Below are 19,382 nucleotides of genomic sequence, written 5' to 3' on the forward strand. Positions count from 1 at the left end.
AAAGTGACTCTCTGTGTTTCCAGCGCGGACATGGAGACTCTGACATGCTCAGTCTGTCAGTCACGCCGGTCGGTGTCGGGGGCCACAGCCCCTAAAGTCACTGTCCTTTGCCGGTCTCTGATGCATTTTTAAAATTTGCAGATAAGAAGAGAGCTAGCAGAATTAAAGGGTGTAGTTACACTTAAATCAACAGTAGTCTACAGCTGCAAGCCTTTTTATTTTTTCACCCCTTGCTTCAGGCAGCCTGAGTCTGCCACTGGTATAAACTGTACTGCTACAGTCAGCTACAGTTCTATGCTACATAATACAAGGCTCAAAGTTCGATATATTAAAAAATATTATTTTTTACAAAGTTAGAATTCAAATCCATGATTTCTTATTTGCTTGCGTATATGCTTTCTCCTGTATAAAAGGTGTGGACAATTTTCAATGTGCTGTTTTCTGTTTTTATTCCTTTTTTTACTTTCGGTTTTGTTTTGTTTTCCTCTCTCTACGGTTATCTCTTTTGAGAGTGTGTATGAAAGTATGTGGATACCTAAAGGTAAAACTGGAGAGATAAATGGGATTATTATCATGTATACACAAGTATATGGAACTACAGACAACTAAATTATAATTTCCTTTCTTAAACCCTTTCTGTTCTAACAAAGTACGTGACTGTAAAATGCAAATTTCTTTCTCAATAAAAAGAGAATTACAAAAAAAGTGTGAAAAATATATTCTAAAGTTTCAACATTCATATTAATTCACTATTAGGTTTTACTGCTTAATGCAAACTGAGCAGAGTGTCGGCTATTCTAATGATTGTACAGGTTGTAAAATATCAGGAAGGAGGAAATGCAGTCAAGGACATGGTTGTTTAGCCCCAACTCACTCAGCCTTCCTAATACCTTACATCTGTCCTACATTAGTGTTGCAGAATTGAAACTTGGGTCAGCAGCAGTACTTTACTACTTACCATAAATCAAGTCCAAGACAGCAACACTGGAATGGACACACCATACTATCTGACAAGTTAGTAGAAGTACGTAGTAATACCGATGTGGGATAGATACAGTTTATAAGCTTCATACAGGAGGCTTGAAACACATAAAGTTAAATAGGAGCTCTCTGCCTTCCTTGTATTTCCTCCCTCAGGGTAAATCTAATTTTCAGCATCCTGTCTTTCCGGTTCATTCAGACCAGTGGGTTTCAGGTCTCACTTTAGATAGCTAAAAATACTTTATCTTCTTTTACCGAGCGTTGAATCAGACATGTAATTCACTTTGACTGATATCTTTGTAGACAGTCCAGATACCAGAAGGCCACCTGCATACTTAAATGTTAAAGAATCCATTGGATTTATAAAGCAGCCACAGTGATGTGAAGCACTGTGGTGACTTTACAGTTGTTAGTATAAAATAATAGAAGTCATGGGAGAATGCTTTCTGCTAGGACACTGGATGAAGCTGGAGAGCATCTGGTGTTATTGTAAACGCAAAAGTGTCACTACCCAAAACAATGCAAAATGTAAAAAAAATAAACCATGAATATGACAAAACAAAAATATGACATGAAGGAAAGTGCAGAATGGAGGCAAAGAGCCAGGTAGTAAGACCAGCTGCAAGATCCCCACACCCTGGAGTGCTGTTCGCATTCCTAGCTAACTTAGCTCAGAAAAGCCCTAAGCCCTCAGCCCAAGGCTGAATTATCTCATAAGTGTGTCAATGCAAATGCAACCGTTTTACCCAAGAATTACATTCATATATAATATATATTTATACATTTTTCATTAGCTAAATATATTTTGGGGGGAATTTAATACTGTTCAGATTTTCTAAATCAAAATATCTGAAAAACGTTTTCATAAGCTAAATTTGTATTGAATATAAGTTGAATGTTCATCCCGAACATATGAGCAAAGTGTCCACTATAAATGTTCTTTATGTGTTATGTGTATATAATGTTCACTCATTGCAACTAAAGTGTGATTAAGGTATTAATGATTGTATGAAGACCGCTTACAGCAGTTACTTGGTTAAGGGTACAGTCCATCTTTTTAATAATGTACCTCCATAAAGTTACTGCACTCACAAGAGACTGATTTTGAAAACCAAACTGTAAAACTTGAAAGCGACTGATAGCTCATTCCTTTCAGTGCCTATGTTCCCATAATGCAGCCTGACGGAATGTTAATGAAGCTGACATATTCAGCTTGAGTTCACTCAGACTTGACAAGCTCCTCCAGAGCCACAGAAGACATTATGCAACTATTTCAAAGGCTAAGTAGCACCTCTGGTGACTAGTAAATTGACTGTGACATGTACAGTTGGTGGAGTGCCTCTGTACAGTTAGGAGAACAATGTGGTCTTGGTTAAATTTGAGTTTTTACAGCCCTACTTCCTGCATTAGTGCTAACAGTTGCCTTCAAAAACAGGAGAAACAAGATAGGTGAATGAGTATGGTGAGTGGCTAAATTAATAATTTAATTAACAAACAAATGAATGAATGAATAAATGAATGAAGGAATGGGAGTGTTTTGGTACAGGACTGCACACGACTGTATGTTGTCTGAAGTAGCTGAAGTTGACTCTCCACTCAACTGATGGGATATTGGATAGACACATAAATGCAAGCAGTTCTCATGTTTCGAAGAAGTGCAACAAAATCCAGACGTGTCTGCATGCACATACAAATACACACACTCATATGCACACACAGCCATAATTCCTTACGGTCTGCCCTGAAAGTAAAGCAAACATATTCGAGTACAGCAGTTTTCCATTCGTTCTACTTTGTTGTTTGATTAATGACTGGTTTTCATTGTGAGAACTTGAGTGGAACAAGGAAGTGGGAGCTTGCAGGTATCAACACATCCTTGATTGTTTGTACAGAGCTTGATCCTTACTTTTTTTCCACTACCTATTGCCCTCAATTCAAACCTATCAAATAAGAGCTGACTTTGTGATAACCCTGCAGCAGGTACTCAGCCACACTGCACTTATGGTCTATCTTATTGATTACATTAGTTACCACTGCTCTCCTTGTTTCTTCTCACATTGTTTCATACACACGCATAAGTATCTGTGCTTAATCATTAGACACACTCAGTAAGGAAGGTACAGCCCTGCATCATTCACTTGGCTGTGCTTCCTGTGCTGGCTGCTCCTTTTCACTAGTGTGGTGGGAGTGGTGAGTTCGGAAACATTGCTCCTCCCATGTTTACTCTCACTCTCTGTTTTGTTGGGGTTCATCACTCATGTTCCAATCATTCTTTAAATCTCTCCTACTCTCAGCACACTCCCCTTCAGCATACTCCCTTGCTCTCTCTCTCTCTCTCTCTCTCTCCCCCCTCAGTTGCTGCTCCCCTGTTTCCTGCTGTGTTTTTTCATCCCTTCTTCAGAGCCATCTCACTCCCACTCACAACTAGGATCAACAGACCAGCTCTTCAAGGTAAGAAACAAACACAACTCACATGCATTTATTTACCTGAAAATAAAAAATGTTTTTTTTTTTTTACCTATAGTCTCAAAGAGTTTATTTCCTGTGCTGCTGCTTCTGTTTGCCAGTGTTAGCGTTCAACCACATTTTTTGCTACTCAACCTCATGAGGACCAGTCCCTACAAGCAACGCGTCCTGTCATGTGTGGTTATTTAGTTGCCAGCTTCATGTGTCTTTATTGGGATACTGTGAGTGTTGTCAGTGTTTGAAGCTTAAATTAAAAACTTTAGGCTTTGACTTGCTGATTCCTCTGGTTGATCTTCTTTCTGTTCTGTTCGGTTCGGTTCTGTTCTGTTTCTTTGTGTTTTGTTCACCTTGTACACAGATTAAGAGTAAGAGGGGGGTGTAACACATAGAGGTGGATAACAGAGTGGTCCGTGTAGTTCTATGTGTGTAGTTTTAGCCCAGTCAACTCAAATGTAGTACCCTGTGAATGCTGTATTAAGTGAATGCAGTGTAAAAGTGTAGGTGCTGGAAGTTCAGTTCATCCTTTAGAAGTGAGGCATTTTCAAAATAATAATAATAATAATAGATTTTATTCATAGAGCGCTTTTCTAGGAACTCAAAGACACTTCACATAAGTTAAAAGTAAAGGAAAAGGTAATAAAAACAACACACTAAAATATATATAGGTATATCTACAACACTCAACAATAAATCAAACATTAGAAGCCGTCCTGAAAAGGTGGGTTTTGATCAGTGATTAGAAGTTGGATGGATCAGTATAGTCTCGGATTTGTTTAGGGAGACAGTTCCAGACGGAGGGGGCGGCTTTGGAGAAGGCTCTGTCGCCCCAGGTACGATGCTTGGTCCTCAGTGGTGGAGACAGGAGGTTGGCATCAGAAAAGCGGAGGCTTCTGGAAGGAGTGTGGCGATGGAGCAGGTCTGCGAGGTAGGAGGGGGCCTGGTTGTCGAGGGCTTTGTGAGTGAGGAGAAGGACTTTAAATTGGATCCGTTGTTGGACAGGGAGCCAGTAGAGGTTCTGTAGGACAGGGGTGATGTGGTCACGGGAGCGGGTATGGGTGAGCAGGTGAGCTGCAGAGTTCTGGGTGTCCTGAAGTATATTGTGCAATGTTTTTCAGGTGAAAGAAGGCAGTTCTGGTGATTTGGTTGACATGCTGTTCAAAGTAGTGGTTGCTGTCTTAGATGACTCCGTATGTGTGGGGAGGGAGACAGAGTGGTGCTGTCAATGCTAGGGCTGAAGTTGTTCATTCAGGAGCAAAAACTGTCAATAATAAAATTTACAAGTAGACATATTGTTGCCTTGCTCTAACTTTACTTTTGTAGAGGCAAAAATATTCCTACAGAAAAGTACACTGTAAGTTTTGGTGCAAATAAGAGGATTGAGGAGAACAGGATTATAACTTTTCAGTAAAATTGAAGTAATACCACGTTAAACATCTCTACGTAGTTCATCTTTACTAAAGTGTCTCCACATTTTGTCAATTTGCAGAAGCCTATTTGTGATGCATTGCGAATAAGAACTTAATCTGTAGTATGTAAGGTTTATTGAAGTAAAAAAAAATAATTATCAAAACATAACTGTAAAGAGTAAATAACAGATGTATGCGACCTCTGATTTCTTAGGTTTCTCATACAATGTTGGCAGAAACTTGACAAAAACTGACAGTCTCAATGACCCTGTACCTCTTTCACAAGCCTTGAAAACGCTCTTAGAAAATGAAAATGTCCGGATCACAGCTATTAAGAGAAATGTATGAACCCGAAATATCAAATATGTCACATGACTTTGAAGTGTTAAAGAGACTAAAGACCAATTTTGTCACAGACATGAGACATGCCTATTGTCATGTCTGGAGGTTGTAATCACACCTTGTCTAACAGCTTTGACTTGCTTGTTTTCACAGACGTTGCTGTGGCAACTCTTAATGCTGTAATTCAAAAGACTAACAAACATGGTCAGTTCAGTGTTGATATATTGTCTGCTGACAACTGAGGAGTCAAATATTTATATTTGGATTTATGAAAAGTACAAAAAAATTGGAGTGAGACAAAGAAATGTAGTGCTGCTTTACCAGCTGTTTGTCAGTCTGATAATAAAACCTATGACAAGGCTGAGGCAGCACTAACTCAAGTAGTGATTACAATGTTGCAATCATTGATGACCACACATTGCTTAAAAGGTAATATTATGTTGCAGTTTCAACACTTTTAAGTCTCCTCCACTATTTAAAAATGACTTTATTCAAACCTTGCTATTACATAATATGACATCACTAAGCTTATTTGTAGTTTTGAATTAAGATTATCTTCACATACTGTACACATCAATATTAATACTGTACATATCAATAATAGGCATAAATAATGCGCCAGGAGAATAAACCTGAAAATTAGAATGATAAAAGTGTAGTGAGTTCGAAGGTGTGTGTGTGTGTGTGTGTGTGTGTGTGTGTGTGTGTGTGTGTGTGTGTGTGTGTGTGTGTGTGTGTGTGTGTTTAGGGACAAAGAGCTATGTTTTGTCTTGTGCCTCAGGGGGCTTTACAATCTGTACAGCATACAGCACCCTCTGTTCTTAGACCTTCAATTTGAGGGAAGAAAAACTTCCTCCAAAAACTCTTTTAACAGCAAAACAAGGCAAGGAAGAAAGCTCAGGAAGAGTCACAGAGGAGGGCTCCCTCTCCCAGGATGGACAGACATTTAATAGATGCCTCATGTCCAGAACAGATGTTGTAATTTAGCTCTTCACCCATACCACCCTTCCTTAAGGCCTAAGAGAAAGTTCTGCCAAACAGTATATTGGGTGGATACATAATTCACCAGTATGGTCATCATCAGTGCATAAACCAAAACGTTTGTGATTTCCAGGCTAAATATGTGCAGCACTAATGAGACAGCAGCATTTTATTATTTATCTTGCTATCTGTTGACCTGCACTATTCTTAGTGCCTATTTTCTTCTTGCTGACTGGCCAGCCCTCAAAAGCTGTTAACCTTTGATCTTTCTAGGAACAGACACTTTGCAAAACTCTCTCAAATCCTCAGTCCACATTCTTGAGAATCCCGAACTGAGAGAAGCTTGTATTCTCCTTTGCAAATCATAAAAAGAACAAGAAATTCCCATTTCATGTAATTGCTTTGCATATTCGCCTTAAACATATATGGTAAGATAATCCTATGTGATTCAAGTATCTCAGTATCTTTTTTATCATTTTGTATGGCAAAAGGTAACAATTTTAACAGGAGAAAACAGTTTAGGCAACCAATCATAATTTACAGCATTTTTCCTTTTCTTTAGTTTTTTTGTGTTTGTTAAACCTGGTGGTATTGCTTTCATCAGTACTATTAATGCTGCCAACATCTTTTTCCTGTTTAAAGTAAATAAGTGTAAAAGTGGATGACTGGCATCATCACTTTTCAACCCTCTCCACGTGTCATCACTTTGAGAGCTAAAATGCTTTTAGTGAGAACCACACTTGTTTGTTTTTTTTAACCCCATTTTTTGCCAACAGGAAATGGCCTCCAAACGGCCAATCGGCTACAAGTGTCGCATAGCATCAGTGCTACTTCTCCTGTTGGCCAGTATTGCTGCCCTTGTTGCTGTTGCCGTCATCCAGGACAAATGGAAGTTTACACAGTACAGCATACAGGTAAGAACATCTAAGCGGCTACAAAAATACTGAAGGTTGCACCCACAAACCTGTTGGAAATGCTATTTGTTTGTAGATTGTCTTTCTTTAAACAAAGTACTACTAGGCTACATAACAGTTCTCAAAACACATTTATACAGAGAGAGAGAGAGACATGTATACAAACTTCAGCTCCCACACAAACTCAGCTGTGAATGTGATGCCAGACGTTATCCAGTAGTCAGGGTCATGGTAAGAGGTTTCCTCATTAGTCTTCTTGGTGATGAATGGTGGTTTTGATGTACAATGTGTGTCTTTTTCAAAGGGGTGGTGCTGGAGGGGTTGGTGGTTCAGGAACAGGAGTGCCTCTGCAGTTCAATTCAAATGAAAAATGCGACATGCTAAAATGATTTTTTTTTTCTTTCTTCTCTTCTTCAGTATGGCATAGTGATAGATTCGGGATCATCTCGTTCCAATATGTACCTGTACGAGTGGCCAGGGGAGAAGCAGAATGAAACAGGAGTGGTGACTGAGGTACTGAACTGTCGAGTTTCTGGTGAGTCACTGTATAGGGTTTAAAAAATGCTTGGGAAGAGGAAAAATGAAACTTTAGTAGTAGTGTAAATTAAATTGTGGGACGTAATGATGAGTATACTAAGCTTTTTGAAATTTGGGACATCCATCATCTATCATGCATTATTTAACTGACCAACTTAAGAATGTGAGAAACAGATTAACTCAGGCATTTTACTTGTGCCCACAGGTACACCTATCTCAGAAATGAAAGTTGACCCACAACAAGATGCAAAATCGTGGATAGGATTCCAAGCCTGCATAGATAACGTCACTAAAGCCATTCCTGCTGAAAAACACAAAAACACACCTCTCTTTCTGGGAGCTACAGCTGGAATGAGACTGCTACAGTAAGAAATTGTCAAAGTTAATAAGTTTGGGGTAATTTCTCACCCTTACTTATATTGCACTGTGACAGGAAGGATCAGAGCAATTTAACCCCATTCATGCACCACATGGTTTTCCCCAAAGCCAACTGAGTCACTGAGTTACCAAGAAGCCCCGACAGTAAACATGTGGAGACTGCTTAGATAGTGATTTTCAATTTACTTTCAGTCTTTGTGTTAGCTAAGATAACTGTCTCCTGGCTAACTCTACAGTTTCATGTAGTGTACAAAATATTGATATTTGACTATTTCTTTAATGGCACTGATTCCATTTTTAACTGCTAAACTACTCCTGTTTCCAGTAAGACCTGTAATTTGTTCTTTCTTCTGCTTTGCTATAAGTGAGAAGGATGAAAACAGGTCCAATGAAATCCTGGAAAGTCTCAAAGAATACCTAAGTTCTTTGCCTTTCAACTTCCAAAACGCTTCCATCATTAGTGGTCAGGAAGAAGGGCTGTATGGGTGGGTCACTGCCAACTACCTCATGGGAAACTTACTAGAGGTAAGACACTGTCATTGATGTATCCCTTTAAACAGGAAAAAAGAAATGCTTGTTTATAAAGATGGCCATCACATGGCTCATCATATACTAATGATTTCCAGAAAAACCTGTGGAACCGCTATATACATCCAGAAGGGGCAAAGACTGTAGGGTCCATGGACCTCGGTGGAGCGTCAACACAGATCGCCTTTGAAATCCAGGATGAGCTGCAGGGGCCTGACTACAAGCATGTCAAACTGTACGGCTATCCTTACAATGTCTACACACACAGTTTTCTCTGCTATGGGAAAAATGAGGCTGAGAAGATTATTTTGGACAAAATAATCCAGGTGCACAGCTTTTCTTTTTGTCTTGTGTGTATGTATGTGTGTGTGTGTGTACAGAAATAATTGTGTCTATCATTTAAGATCATATCTTATTTCTTTTCTGAACTTTTTCCCTGTACAGTTTCTACGTTCATGTTTAAGTGCTTGTTTGTGGTGGATGTGGCACTGAGAATATGCACTTTTTCTGCATACATGTGCAGGCTACAGATCCATTAATGCCCAGTTAAGAATTGATTAGTGAATGCTGCTGTCCCTGAACTGCTAATAGGCAAAAGGAGACCAGTCAGAAATGCATTATATCATTAAGACTATTGATTGGATCATGAATGTCGTCAGGCTAGTCTTTGAGAAATGCATTATTACTGGCAGCTTATAGCTAAACTAATATAAATATGCTATGCTGGGAGAATATGTATACATTTGCAGCAGGGTCTTGTTATAAAATGCTGATTTTTAAAGATGATAAAAACTTTAATTTACATCAGGATCTGTATGTGTTAATGTATAATTTAAGTAAATAAGACACAGACACACACACACACACACACACACACACACACACACTACATATAATATGATACTGTCCAAAACTTTTCCCTCTTATCTCATCCTCCCATGTTTCTTCCTGTCCATCTTGTGTTTATTTCCTCCTCATCCTCCATTCCTTCTTTTGACATTTTCTTCCTCCTCTTCCAGGGAGCATATGACCCAACCAACATTGCTAACCCCTGCTACCCTGAAGGTTTCAACATCACCATAACAGCCTCATCTATTTATGACACAGAGTGCACAAAGAAACCAGAAGGATACAGCCCGGATCAAAAATTCTTTATGGTGGGAACTGCCGACTCAGAAATGTGCAGGAGCATAGTGAAGTCCATATTTGATTTCAAGACATGTTCCTCATCTCATTGTTCCTTCAATGGGGTTGAGCAGCCACCCGTCACTGGAGATTTTAAGGTAACGTACAGTGCAAATAAAACACATGCAAGAAGAGATGGAAGATGGAAAAAAAAACGTAATGTATATTCTGCTGTTCCTTCCAGGCATATGCAGGATTCTTCTATACTGCTAGGGCGCTGCTGATGAACGGGACGTCAGATCTTGATCAATTCAACGCCTCAGTTAGTAAATTATGCCACACACCTTGGACAGAGGTAAGTTCTTTCAATTGGTATAGAGATATAGTAGAAAGGGGAGGAGAAATAATATAGAAAAAAAATTAAGTAGACATCAACAAATGAAGAAAGAAGCATATACAAACATTGAAATTGTTTTCATACACTAAGTGTTATTGCAACCACTGCCACTTACAGGCCATAAAGTCCAACCACATTCCACAACAATTTTACTCATGTAGAAAAGAGCAGCTTTGAGACTACTGATTGAGGTGTGTGACAACATTTTCTGTGTGGTTGAAGCATGTCAAAACTGCATATACCTGCCCGCAATTAACTTACTAAATATGCATTAAACTTAAACATACAAATCATCTTTGGTAGGGTTACTGTTTTAGAATGATCATTTATGTTAATTAGAGATTTTAAATAAGAGATAAGGTTACTGGTACTTAAAGGATATTTATGCCGTGTAAGAGTGGATATTTCTCTTTTGCAGGGACTCGTGTCTGTGTATCGGACCCAAAAATAGCTGCATAATGTCTTTGTAACTGTTTTTTATCCCACATTGTTTTGTCTCTGTCTTGCATTGGTCTTAAAGTATTTCATCTGAATCAACATTGACATTTTGTCATACATTATCATTCAGTATCATTCATTTGTGTCATTTTTCTAAATCACAGACTACACTCTGTTATCTGTTTATCTTCCTTTCAGCTGAGGAAAGAAAAGTACTGGATCTCTGAGAAATACCTTAAGACTTACTGTTATGGAGGTCACTATGTCTTCTCTTTGCTGGCGGATGGATACAAGTTTGACAAAGAGACCTGGAAAAATATTTACTTCGAAGAAAAGGTTGGTGGAGCTAATTTAAGACACTCCTTGTCCCCGCTACTGCATTGTGCTGTCCTTTACACAGGTATAAAGCCAATACATATTTTCCTCCTCATATATTCTTGCAAACATAACGCTCCTATTATATACAAAGGAGAAAACAACCATCAGAATAAGTTTATGGCTGTTTGATGATGACAATTGCTGTGCTTTAGCTTTCAACAGTCTCTCATGTTCAGACACAGGCGTTAAACAGTGTTCAACATGCACAAGTGTGAATAAGGCCACCCAGTGGGACCCATTAAAAATGGGATGGCTGACATACCAGTCATCTGCACTCAAAAAGTTGAGGCCAGAGTGAAAGGCAGCCAATGTATCGCTCCAGGACGCCCCGAGGACATGCAGTGTCTTTCACAATGGAACTCCCTCAACAGAAGGGGATTCCTGGTCTGTGACCCTCAGTGTATCCCTCATGAGTCATACAGAAAGATAGCTATTTAAAAGTTGTAAATTACAACTGCAGTTTCATAATTGCATGGTGGCGATTAACCTTTAGTCTGGATCACAATAGCTGGCGATGCTCCGAATTTCCAAGCTCACCAACAACAGATTCAGTGTGTGTACTGTTTAGTGCCTTTTGGGTGTCTGGGAGTCTTGTGGTTGGTAGGTCCTTTCCAAGGAACAGACGCACTTGGATTCTTTACAGGGATGTTCTTTGGGTGTTATGACTCATCTTTTGCCCTAGAGCTGTATTTGTGTTCACGAAAGGGCTTTTTGATGCTCAAAACTTCTCTAGACATGCAATGACAAGCCGAGTGGAACCATGTGCTACTGAAAGAATACTGTCAACAACATGCCAGTTCATGGTGAGAACATGGCAAATATCTTCTTTTCTCTTCTTTTCAGATAAAGAAAACCAGCATAGGTTGGAGTTTGGGCTACATGCTGAGTATGTCCAACATGGTCCCATCTGAAGTGAAAGAAATCCCTCCCTTGACAGACCCCGTCTTTGCCGGCCTTATCTTTCTATTTTCTGCACTAACCATTATAACTGTTGTCTTAGTTTTCATCATATTCATTCGCACCTGCTACTGAGAGTGCATGTTAAATGGAATGATCTGCCTTTGTAAGCCTGGGGGGTTCCCGTAATCCTCTGAAGTATCGTTGCAGTAGCATGTGCCAAAAATTTGATATTGAGAGTTACTAATGAAAATGTTTTTTTTAGCCTGAGCCATTTACTGCCTTCTGTTTCTGAGTTTTTTAATGACAACCTCTCACTGTGTATCCCGCTAGTGTCTTTCAGCTAGTAGTAAAAACCACCTCTAAAAGGTAATAAAACACTTTTTAAATGTTGTACCTCAGGGAAACTCACATTGTTGTAAATAATGGGATCTGTTTACATTAAATTTTTCAAGTTTCAGTAAAGGGAAATATTGTCGTTGGTCACACAATGGTTTACCTGAATGATGCATAGTTGAAGACAGGACACCCAGACAGTTCCACATGATTGTTCTGGTTTCACATTATGTAATCTCAATGTTGTGTTATCTTTTAATGAGATTCTATGTGTACATTCACACTTGGGCACTTACATACACACATAGACCCTCAGGCAAAAGTATGAGCTATTCACTCACTGATTAATTGTTTTTTCCTGTATTATACATGTTATTGCACTGAATGGATCTGCTTTACATACAAATTGATAGCACTCAGCTACAGCTTTAATGTAGTGTTTTATACTAAAGCTACACAACAATACTCTGCATTTACTGAATGAAAACCTCCCTAATAAACAATGTATTGAATGTGCAATGTGCCATTGTTTCATTATGATTAACTACTAACTAAATACATGGTATGGACTAATTTTTTTAAAGGCACGTTTCATTTTGATCTTTTATTTTCTGACAGTTTACAGCAAGCAATTGGTTGCTGACAATGATTTCTTTTTTTTTCATTCAATACATCTTATTTATATATTAAACTTGTGTTCCATTCCTGGTAGGGTTTCATTCTGTACAGTGTTCTGTGCAGTGGGTAAGGTTTGTAAAAATAACTTGTCATATTTGATTAAACTTTCACTATATCCTGACAGTACCACATTTTTCTAAAAGTTACCTACTGCAGCTTTAAGAACGAATTATTAAATATTAGATATAAAGAATTGGGTAAATCAGAGGCAGAGGCCAGTCAGTCGAGTGGTTTGAGAAAGCACTGTAGAGGGTAAGTCCTGTCAACGCTGACAATGCACACGCTTCCAGTTTTCCGTGCAAAAGATGTCTGATTGTGCCAATATGTATCCTTCGATGAGAGATGTATTTCAATCAGCAGAGACTAGTTGACAGATATAAAGCATTGATGGCAACATGTTAATTACATTTCTTTCTTTCTTTTGAGTTCTGTTGTTGAGAGGGAGCGATGAATATGACTGGCTGTGAATAAAACACACTTCAAAAGTAAATTAAAAACATTGAATTGGTGGGTGATGAGCAGGTATTACCAAATAGGAGTTATTATAAATTATAACCAAGAGTGTTATTGTACTGTCCTTATAATAGTATTGTTAAATGAGTGAGTTTTCTCAAGATAAAGGAATTAGAAAACATAGGAATATCCAACACCATTTCTGCCTGAAACAGCATGTGTGTCTGTGTGTGTTTATTTTATTATTCATTTATGGTTTATTTGATAGGGACAGATACAGTAAACACAGACAGACTGAAAACAGGTATCATTGTGTTTATGGAGGATGCTAACTCGCAACACCTGTCCCTAGAAGGGCTTTTATAAAAATAAGAGGTTAAAACAGGAAGGTAAAAAGAGTACACAGAATACAAAAAACACAATAACATATAAAACACAACAACACATAAAACACAGAATTAAAGACGACACATTTCAGAACTATACACGAGTACAGGTTTGTTGCTGTATTAACCAAGATTTGGTAGCTCTTAAAAGTTAGAGGCAAATTTTGAGAGATTAGGCAGCAATTCAAGGTATTTGCTCCTCTGACAGTAAAAGCTGTCTGAGCAAAATATGTTTTAATGTAAGTTTAGAATTGACACCAGCTCTACAGTCTCATGATGTATTTGCAGAGAGGCTGAGGGGCAAGTCTATTTAAACATTTAAAAACCAGCTTTACATATTAAAATTAATACAATTTGCAACGCCCAAGATTTTGTATTTCTCCAAAATGTGGCAGTGATGGTACCTTATTTGCTTTTTGTCCAAGATTTTCAAGGCCCGGTTGTAAAGCCACTCTATGGATTTAACTACAGACTGGTTGGCCTGGGACCAGGCAGTTAAACCGACATATGTGAGAAAATCATTGAATTTGCAAACACCAAGGCACAATCAAATGTCAAGTGATTTCTTTACACCTGAAAACAGCTAAGGCTAGCCTTAATGGTTTCATACATCACCTCTGCTACCTGTTCATTGAGCTCACTTTAAGGGATTCTCATGCAGGAAGCTTTATTTGCAATTTGTACAGGATCAGAGATAATGTCTTCCCCAACTTTGAGTTCATATTTATGACACTGACACTTAAATAGTTTTATTAAACTATTTAATTGTTTCCAAATTATATTACCATTTCCTTTAGCTTCCGTTAGGACTTAAAAATAATAATTTGAACAATTTGGCAATTTCTCAACTACCTGATTTCCCAGCCCTTTAAAGAAATGTAAGTCAATGTTATTTAGAGTTTTGAGGAAAGTTATCTAGTTAAAGTAATCTCTTAATAAACTGACTAACAGTATCACTTTACAATGGGAGCTGGAATTTTCTTTCTCACCTCTTGTGTTTGTTTAATAAACTTGTCAACATACTGGAAATCAATTTATTGCAGTGTTCATTTACTTGATTATGTGGCAGAGTGTGTCTTTTGATCTGAATCAGTATTCTCTACTTGGGTATCTTTTTCCATAATATTGTTGTCTTTGCACCAGAGGAAATTATACATGATCCTTATGTAATGCACTGACTGTATTGGTCCTGTTTGATCATAACTCTCTCTCCATTCAATATATGATATCCAATCCAATCCAACTTTATTTGTTAAGCACTTTAAAAACAACCAAAGTTGACCAAAGTGCTGTACAGGAGAATAAATAAGACATCATAAATGTAAACAGTGACGGTGATGATGAAGACCACTGTGAGGAACATAGACAGTGATGGCGACAACACTGGAAAGCCATCGTGGCAGACAACAGGGACGACGTCCGACGGCGACAGCTCGATGTCCGGGCTGCAGACGCTCTTTCACACACCGTGCCCGGCGTTACACCACCTGTTGTTTATGAGCACGGACAGTCCCCCTCCTTTCTTCATGCCGGTTGCGGTGCTGTCCCTGACGTCTCGAACCGTCTGGAAACCGGGAATGGTGACGTTGGAGTCCGGTATCTACTCGTGTAGCCACGTTTGTAGGGATTAAACCTCCTCTTCTTCATCCTCCGTTTAACCCCCGCTCTGCAGCCTCGCCGTCTCCTCAGCTCTCCGGTATGGAGGGTCTCTCTCCAGTCAGGTTGCTCGGGTACCTCAGGGCGATCATCTGGTCGCGGGTGTAACACAGGCTAAAAACAGTGAAAACACACTAAAACTACAACAATGATAGGAGCTGCCAAGACAGGCTGCCGTTGTCGCCGGCGCCATTCCATGGTTTTTCAATATATATATGTATCTATTAACTGTATGTTGCTGGCTGTTTGAGATGTTTCATTACAGCATACCTCACTGATGAAATTACCTGAGCTCAGCACGTTACTTAATTTAATAACACTTAAATCACCGGTGAATCGTTCAAATCAAAACAAACACATAAAATCAAACCTGTGCAGCTTTTCCTCCAATAACCTCTTGCTCCTTTTCATATATTGTGTACTACAGTGCCATCTAGTGGTAGTGTGTTGCACCTGCACAATACACAAGATGAGCATTGACAGTTTGAAACATTTTTTTTATTGAAAGATTTGTCTAAAAAGAAAACAAAAAAGAAAAGAGACATTTGAAACTACAGCAATATCCACTGGTTCTACAGAGACTCTCAGAATCACAATTTGAAAGACATGGGAGGCATGTGACCAAGCAAATAAAAAAATAGCATCATCAAAGTTATTTCTGTTGCATCTTCTTTTACACACCTGTACAAAAAAGATCTCATAAATATTACTTTTGTTCTCGCTTTCTCTACTTTCTCTCTTCTTTCAATAATTTATTTTTCCCATAGAGGTTTGTATCTGCTTGATTTTGGTTGAACCATGTTTTTTCTATGTGTCTGTCTGTTCCTCCATCTCCGTTAGCTTCCTTTCATTGGTGGAAGGTCAGGTAGGTGGGGCTTCAAGAGTGTGACCTCAGAGGCAATGTTAGCCAGTGAGAGTGTTTGTCTTTGTTTTTTTGTTCTCAACTGATGCCCTCTTACTCAATTCAAGCAATGCAGATTTTGCCAGATTTTACCTTTTTAAGAGAAGAGTCTGTTTTTGTGGGTTTTTTTAGGGCTGCAAACGGAAACATGTCTCTTCTTTCACTTGAAAAGAGAAATAAGACTTTATGATGCCTTTGACGCAGTCAAGTCATGGATAAAATTAAAAATTGTCCATATCTTGGCTTAAAATGGTCAATTGCTGTCATTTAGAGGTGTACCTCTTCCACACCCACTCAACACAAGACAACCTCAATCCTCAATAATGAAAAGTATTTAGCAGCTCACACATCATAATCAATACCCCGAAAGACAAAAAAGGCAACATAAAAAGAAAAAAGGGAAAACAAAATATATCTCCTTGTCCTTTTAGAATACACATAAGAAATGATTTTGTTCAACAGAAAATGCCCGTTCCTCTAACAGAGATGATTGCCCTGCTCACAATTTAAATGGCTTGTGTTTGGCAAGACAGCGGCGTAAAAGAGTTTGTTGTATGGACTGAAATCTTGAACATTTTGGCTAGGCTTCATAATGACTCACATCATCTCAGTGTCTGCATTTAGGGTTTGAGATTTTTGGGTGTATACACAAGTTTAAGAAGTACACACCAATATTCCACAGGATGAAATGCACTTTCAACCACTAAAGTATAGCATACCAACTTATAATATACCTACCTCCTCCACTTTCCACAGGTGTCTTGGCTGATGATACAGTGCCCCTTTAGATCATCATGTTTGATAATTTGACAAATAAAACATCTCAGAGCTAACTCTTCTGGTTGAGGCAGTTGTGTTAAAGACCTACTGCAAGTTCTCAGTCACTGATAAAATCATCGCACACACCAACAGCATGACAAGCTGGAAAAATGTCAGTTTCAGATGTGAAAAAACAAAGAAAAAGCAACATAAGGAAGATCTCTTCACTACCTAGTTTCTTCATCTTTGGTATAAAATATGCCACCTGTAGGCTGCTTGTTCAACAGTTAAGAAAGACTCAAGAAACTGTCAACAGTTTTACTAAAACTATTGCCTTTTGCACATTTAAAAATCCTAGCGTTTTTTTTTTCTTCTGCTTTTTGTCACAAATGGTCTTTTTTTACTTTTCTTTTTTGCAGTGAGACAAGCAAAGCCGGCAAAGCAAAAACTTTTTGATGGTAAAAAGATTGCCATCAGAAAACAAAAACAAGAAATACAAATGTGATGGAGAAACATAACTTTTATCCCATGATTAACCTTAACTGCATTTTCCAGGAAGCAGCAGACTGACCCTTCCCACAAGTCGCATTTAAGATTTTTTTTCCAACCAACCAACATCAGCTGCACTGCACCACATAATTTAAAATCATCATCATACAAATACAACCTTATTTTTTTATTCTGTACAGATAGCTTTGTAGATTTCATCTCTGAGGCCCCTGGGAACATACCAAGAACTACTAAAATCATTCAACCACTCAGTCTTATTTTTTTTTATAATTCAACACTATGGAAACTTTTTTCCCAAAGTTTGAGAAAATTAAGGCAATAAAGATTTACGAAAACATTGATATTCTAGAAAAACTACTCAAATAATAAAAAGAATGAAAATAATGTAGCTTAATATCAAAGGAAGACAATCTGTTTTTTTTCTAGACTTTGCTTCTTCCTTTTTTTAATAAAAAAGTCGGAAAATCTACCTGCACATTCAAATGTTCTTTTTTTCTGTACAGCTTGTTGGTTGAGTTTTTATTTCAGTCTATGTCTTCTCTTTTCCCTTTGGAGGCAAAGTCCAGTCTCACAGTGAGAAATGATAAACTCAAAGTTGTAGACTGCGTTTGATTTCATTGTCCTCAAGTTCAGCAAACCATCATTTCTTTTTTCTTGGTTCAACCAGGTAAGAAATATAATTGATTTTTTTCTTCATTTTGTCATTTATTTGGTGCCCGTGCACAGTGGAAGCTTTCTCCCCTCAGTGTTGCCCATGTCACCTCTTTTTTTTTTGTCCCCGTTTCATTTTAATTCTCTCTGTGTCTCCAGCGCCTCAGTGCAGTCCTTCTAAAGGCAATGCAGCAATGATTCCCACCAATCTTGTTATCTAAAGGAGAAAGAAAAACAAGTCAGTGAAAAAAGGTTATTCGAGGAAATGGTTGACAATGGAACAGTTTCTACAGCAGGCACAGCATTCTTTGTGCAACTGCTGTGTGTAAAGGAAACCATCAGCAGATTATCTAGGAGGCTGAAAAACAGGCAGAAAAAAACAGCTGGAGAAAGATAAGAGTGTTTTACAAGCAAAGGTTGACATGATTCTGTAACCAAAACAACACAACAATTGGCTTTACATTCTGTCTGTGCAACAACTATACACTGTAGTCTTCTCCAGCTGATTATTTACAGACCTACAAATCACAACCTTAGCAAGCATCAACATGATGTTCCTCTCTCTATCCGGTCTTTTCCATGCACATACGCTAAATGAAAGGTTAGCTTAGCATAAAGACTGGAAGCAGGAGGAATATATTGTTTGTTTTAAGGACCAGTGTGTAGAATTCAGTGGCATCTAGTGGTGAAGTTGCAGATTGCAACCATCTGAATACAGCTCAGCCTTCCACACATGTGGGATAAACTACAGTGGCTGTGAAATTTCCAAAAAACGTGAAAGGCACGGAGGAAAAAGTGGATGAGTTGCAATCTGGTGTACACCACTAGATGCCGCTAAATTATACACAACAGACCATTAAGTGTGAAAATGACAATTTGTGGTTTGGGGGTATATGTGCCAGTCTGTTCCTAAGCGATGCATGGTGACAATCAGGCTCAATCAGACAATCTGTTTCCCACTGCTTCCAGTCCTCCATTCCATTCATTTAAAGGTCCAATGTGTAGGATCTAGTGACATCCAGTGGTACAGTTGCAAATAGCAACTCTGTCGCTTCAAGCGTGACGGGGAAACTACGTTGGCTGCACAAAATTGAAACACCCCTCTCTAGGGCCAGTGTTTGGTTTGTCCCTTCTGTGCTACTGTAGAAACAATTTCCACTATAAAAAAAACCAACATATTGTTGTGTTTTGAATGAAAGAGTTGTGTATTTGTCCTGATAAATCTACCTGCAAAAAATATTTATGGCATATCTAAGTAAGGTTATCACATAGAGTGCTGCATCC

At 38.4% G+C, this 19,382-nt stretch overlaps 2 protein-coding genes and 1 long non-coding RNA gene across 4 annotated transcripts in view; 1 reads left to right on the forward strand and 2 right to left on the reverse strand.

Annotated features, from left to right (window-relative positions):
• The window catches only part of entpd3 (ectonucleoside triphosphate diphosphohydrolase 3), a 125,005-nt gene extending 112,382 nt beyond the window's left edge, over positions 1-12,623 (forward strand). The window contains exons 2-11 of the mRNA XM_051406849.1: positions 3,336-3,432; positions 6,953-7,090; positions 7,508-7,625; positions 7,833-7,992; positions 8,371-8,530; positions 8,632-8,859; positions 9,553-9,816; positions 9,903-10,013; positions 10,692-10,829; positions 11,715-12,623. Of these exons, the coding sequence (XP_051262809.1) occupies positions 6,956-7,090; positions 7,508-7,625; positions 7,833-7,992; positions 8,371-8,530; positions 8,632-8,859; positions 9,553-9,816; positions 9,903-10,013; positions 10,692-10,829; positions 11,715-11,903 (1,503 nt within the window). The 5' untranslated portion in view covers positions 3,336-3,432; positions 6,953-6,955 and the 3' untranslated portion in view covers positions 11,904-12,623. The remainder of the gene's footprint in view (positions 1-3,335; positions 3,433-6,952; positions 7,091-7,507; positions 7,626-7,832; positions 7,993-8,370; positions 8,531-8,631; positions 8,860-9,552; positions 9,817-9,902; positions 10,014-10,691; positions 10,830-11,714) is intronic.
• A 2,226-nt stretch (positions 12,624-14,849) lies between these two features.
• Positions 14,850-15,750, reverse strand: LOC127367196 (uncharacterized). Its single transcript, XR_007885448.1, has 2 exons — positions 15,648-15,750; positions 14,850-15,391 (listed from the first exon to the last, which is right to left on the reverse strand). It is a non-coding gene; the product is annotated as an uncharacterized LOC127367196 (long non-coding RNA).
• Positions 15,751-15,753: 3 nt separating this feature from the next.
• LOC127367192 (RNA-binding motif, single-stranded-interacting protein 3) overlaps positions 15,754-19,382 on the reverse strand; it is a 110,729-nt gene continuing 107,100 nt past the window's right edge. For both annotated transcript variants that reach the window (XM_051406854.1, XM_051406852.1), the window contains exon 14: positions 15,754-18,315. In XM_051406854.1, the coding sequence (XP_051262814.1) occupies positions 18,312-18,315 (4 nt within the window). In that variant the 3' untranslated portion in view covers positions 15,754-18,311. The remainder of the gene's footprint in view (positions 18,316-19,382) is intronic.

This window comes from Dicentrarchus labrax, unplaced genomic scaffold (assembly GCF_905237075.1).
Source record: "Dicentrarchus labrax unplaced genomic scaffold, dlabrax2021, whole genome shotgun sequence".
Taxonomy (NCBI): domain Eukaryota; kingdom Metazoa; phylum Chordata; class Actinopteri; family Moronidae; genus Dicentrarchus; species Dicentrarchus labrax.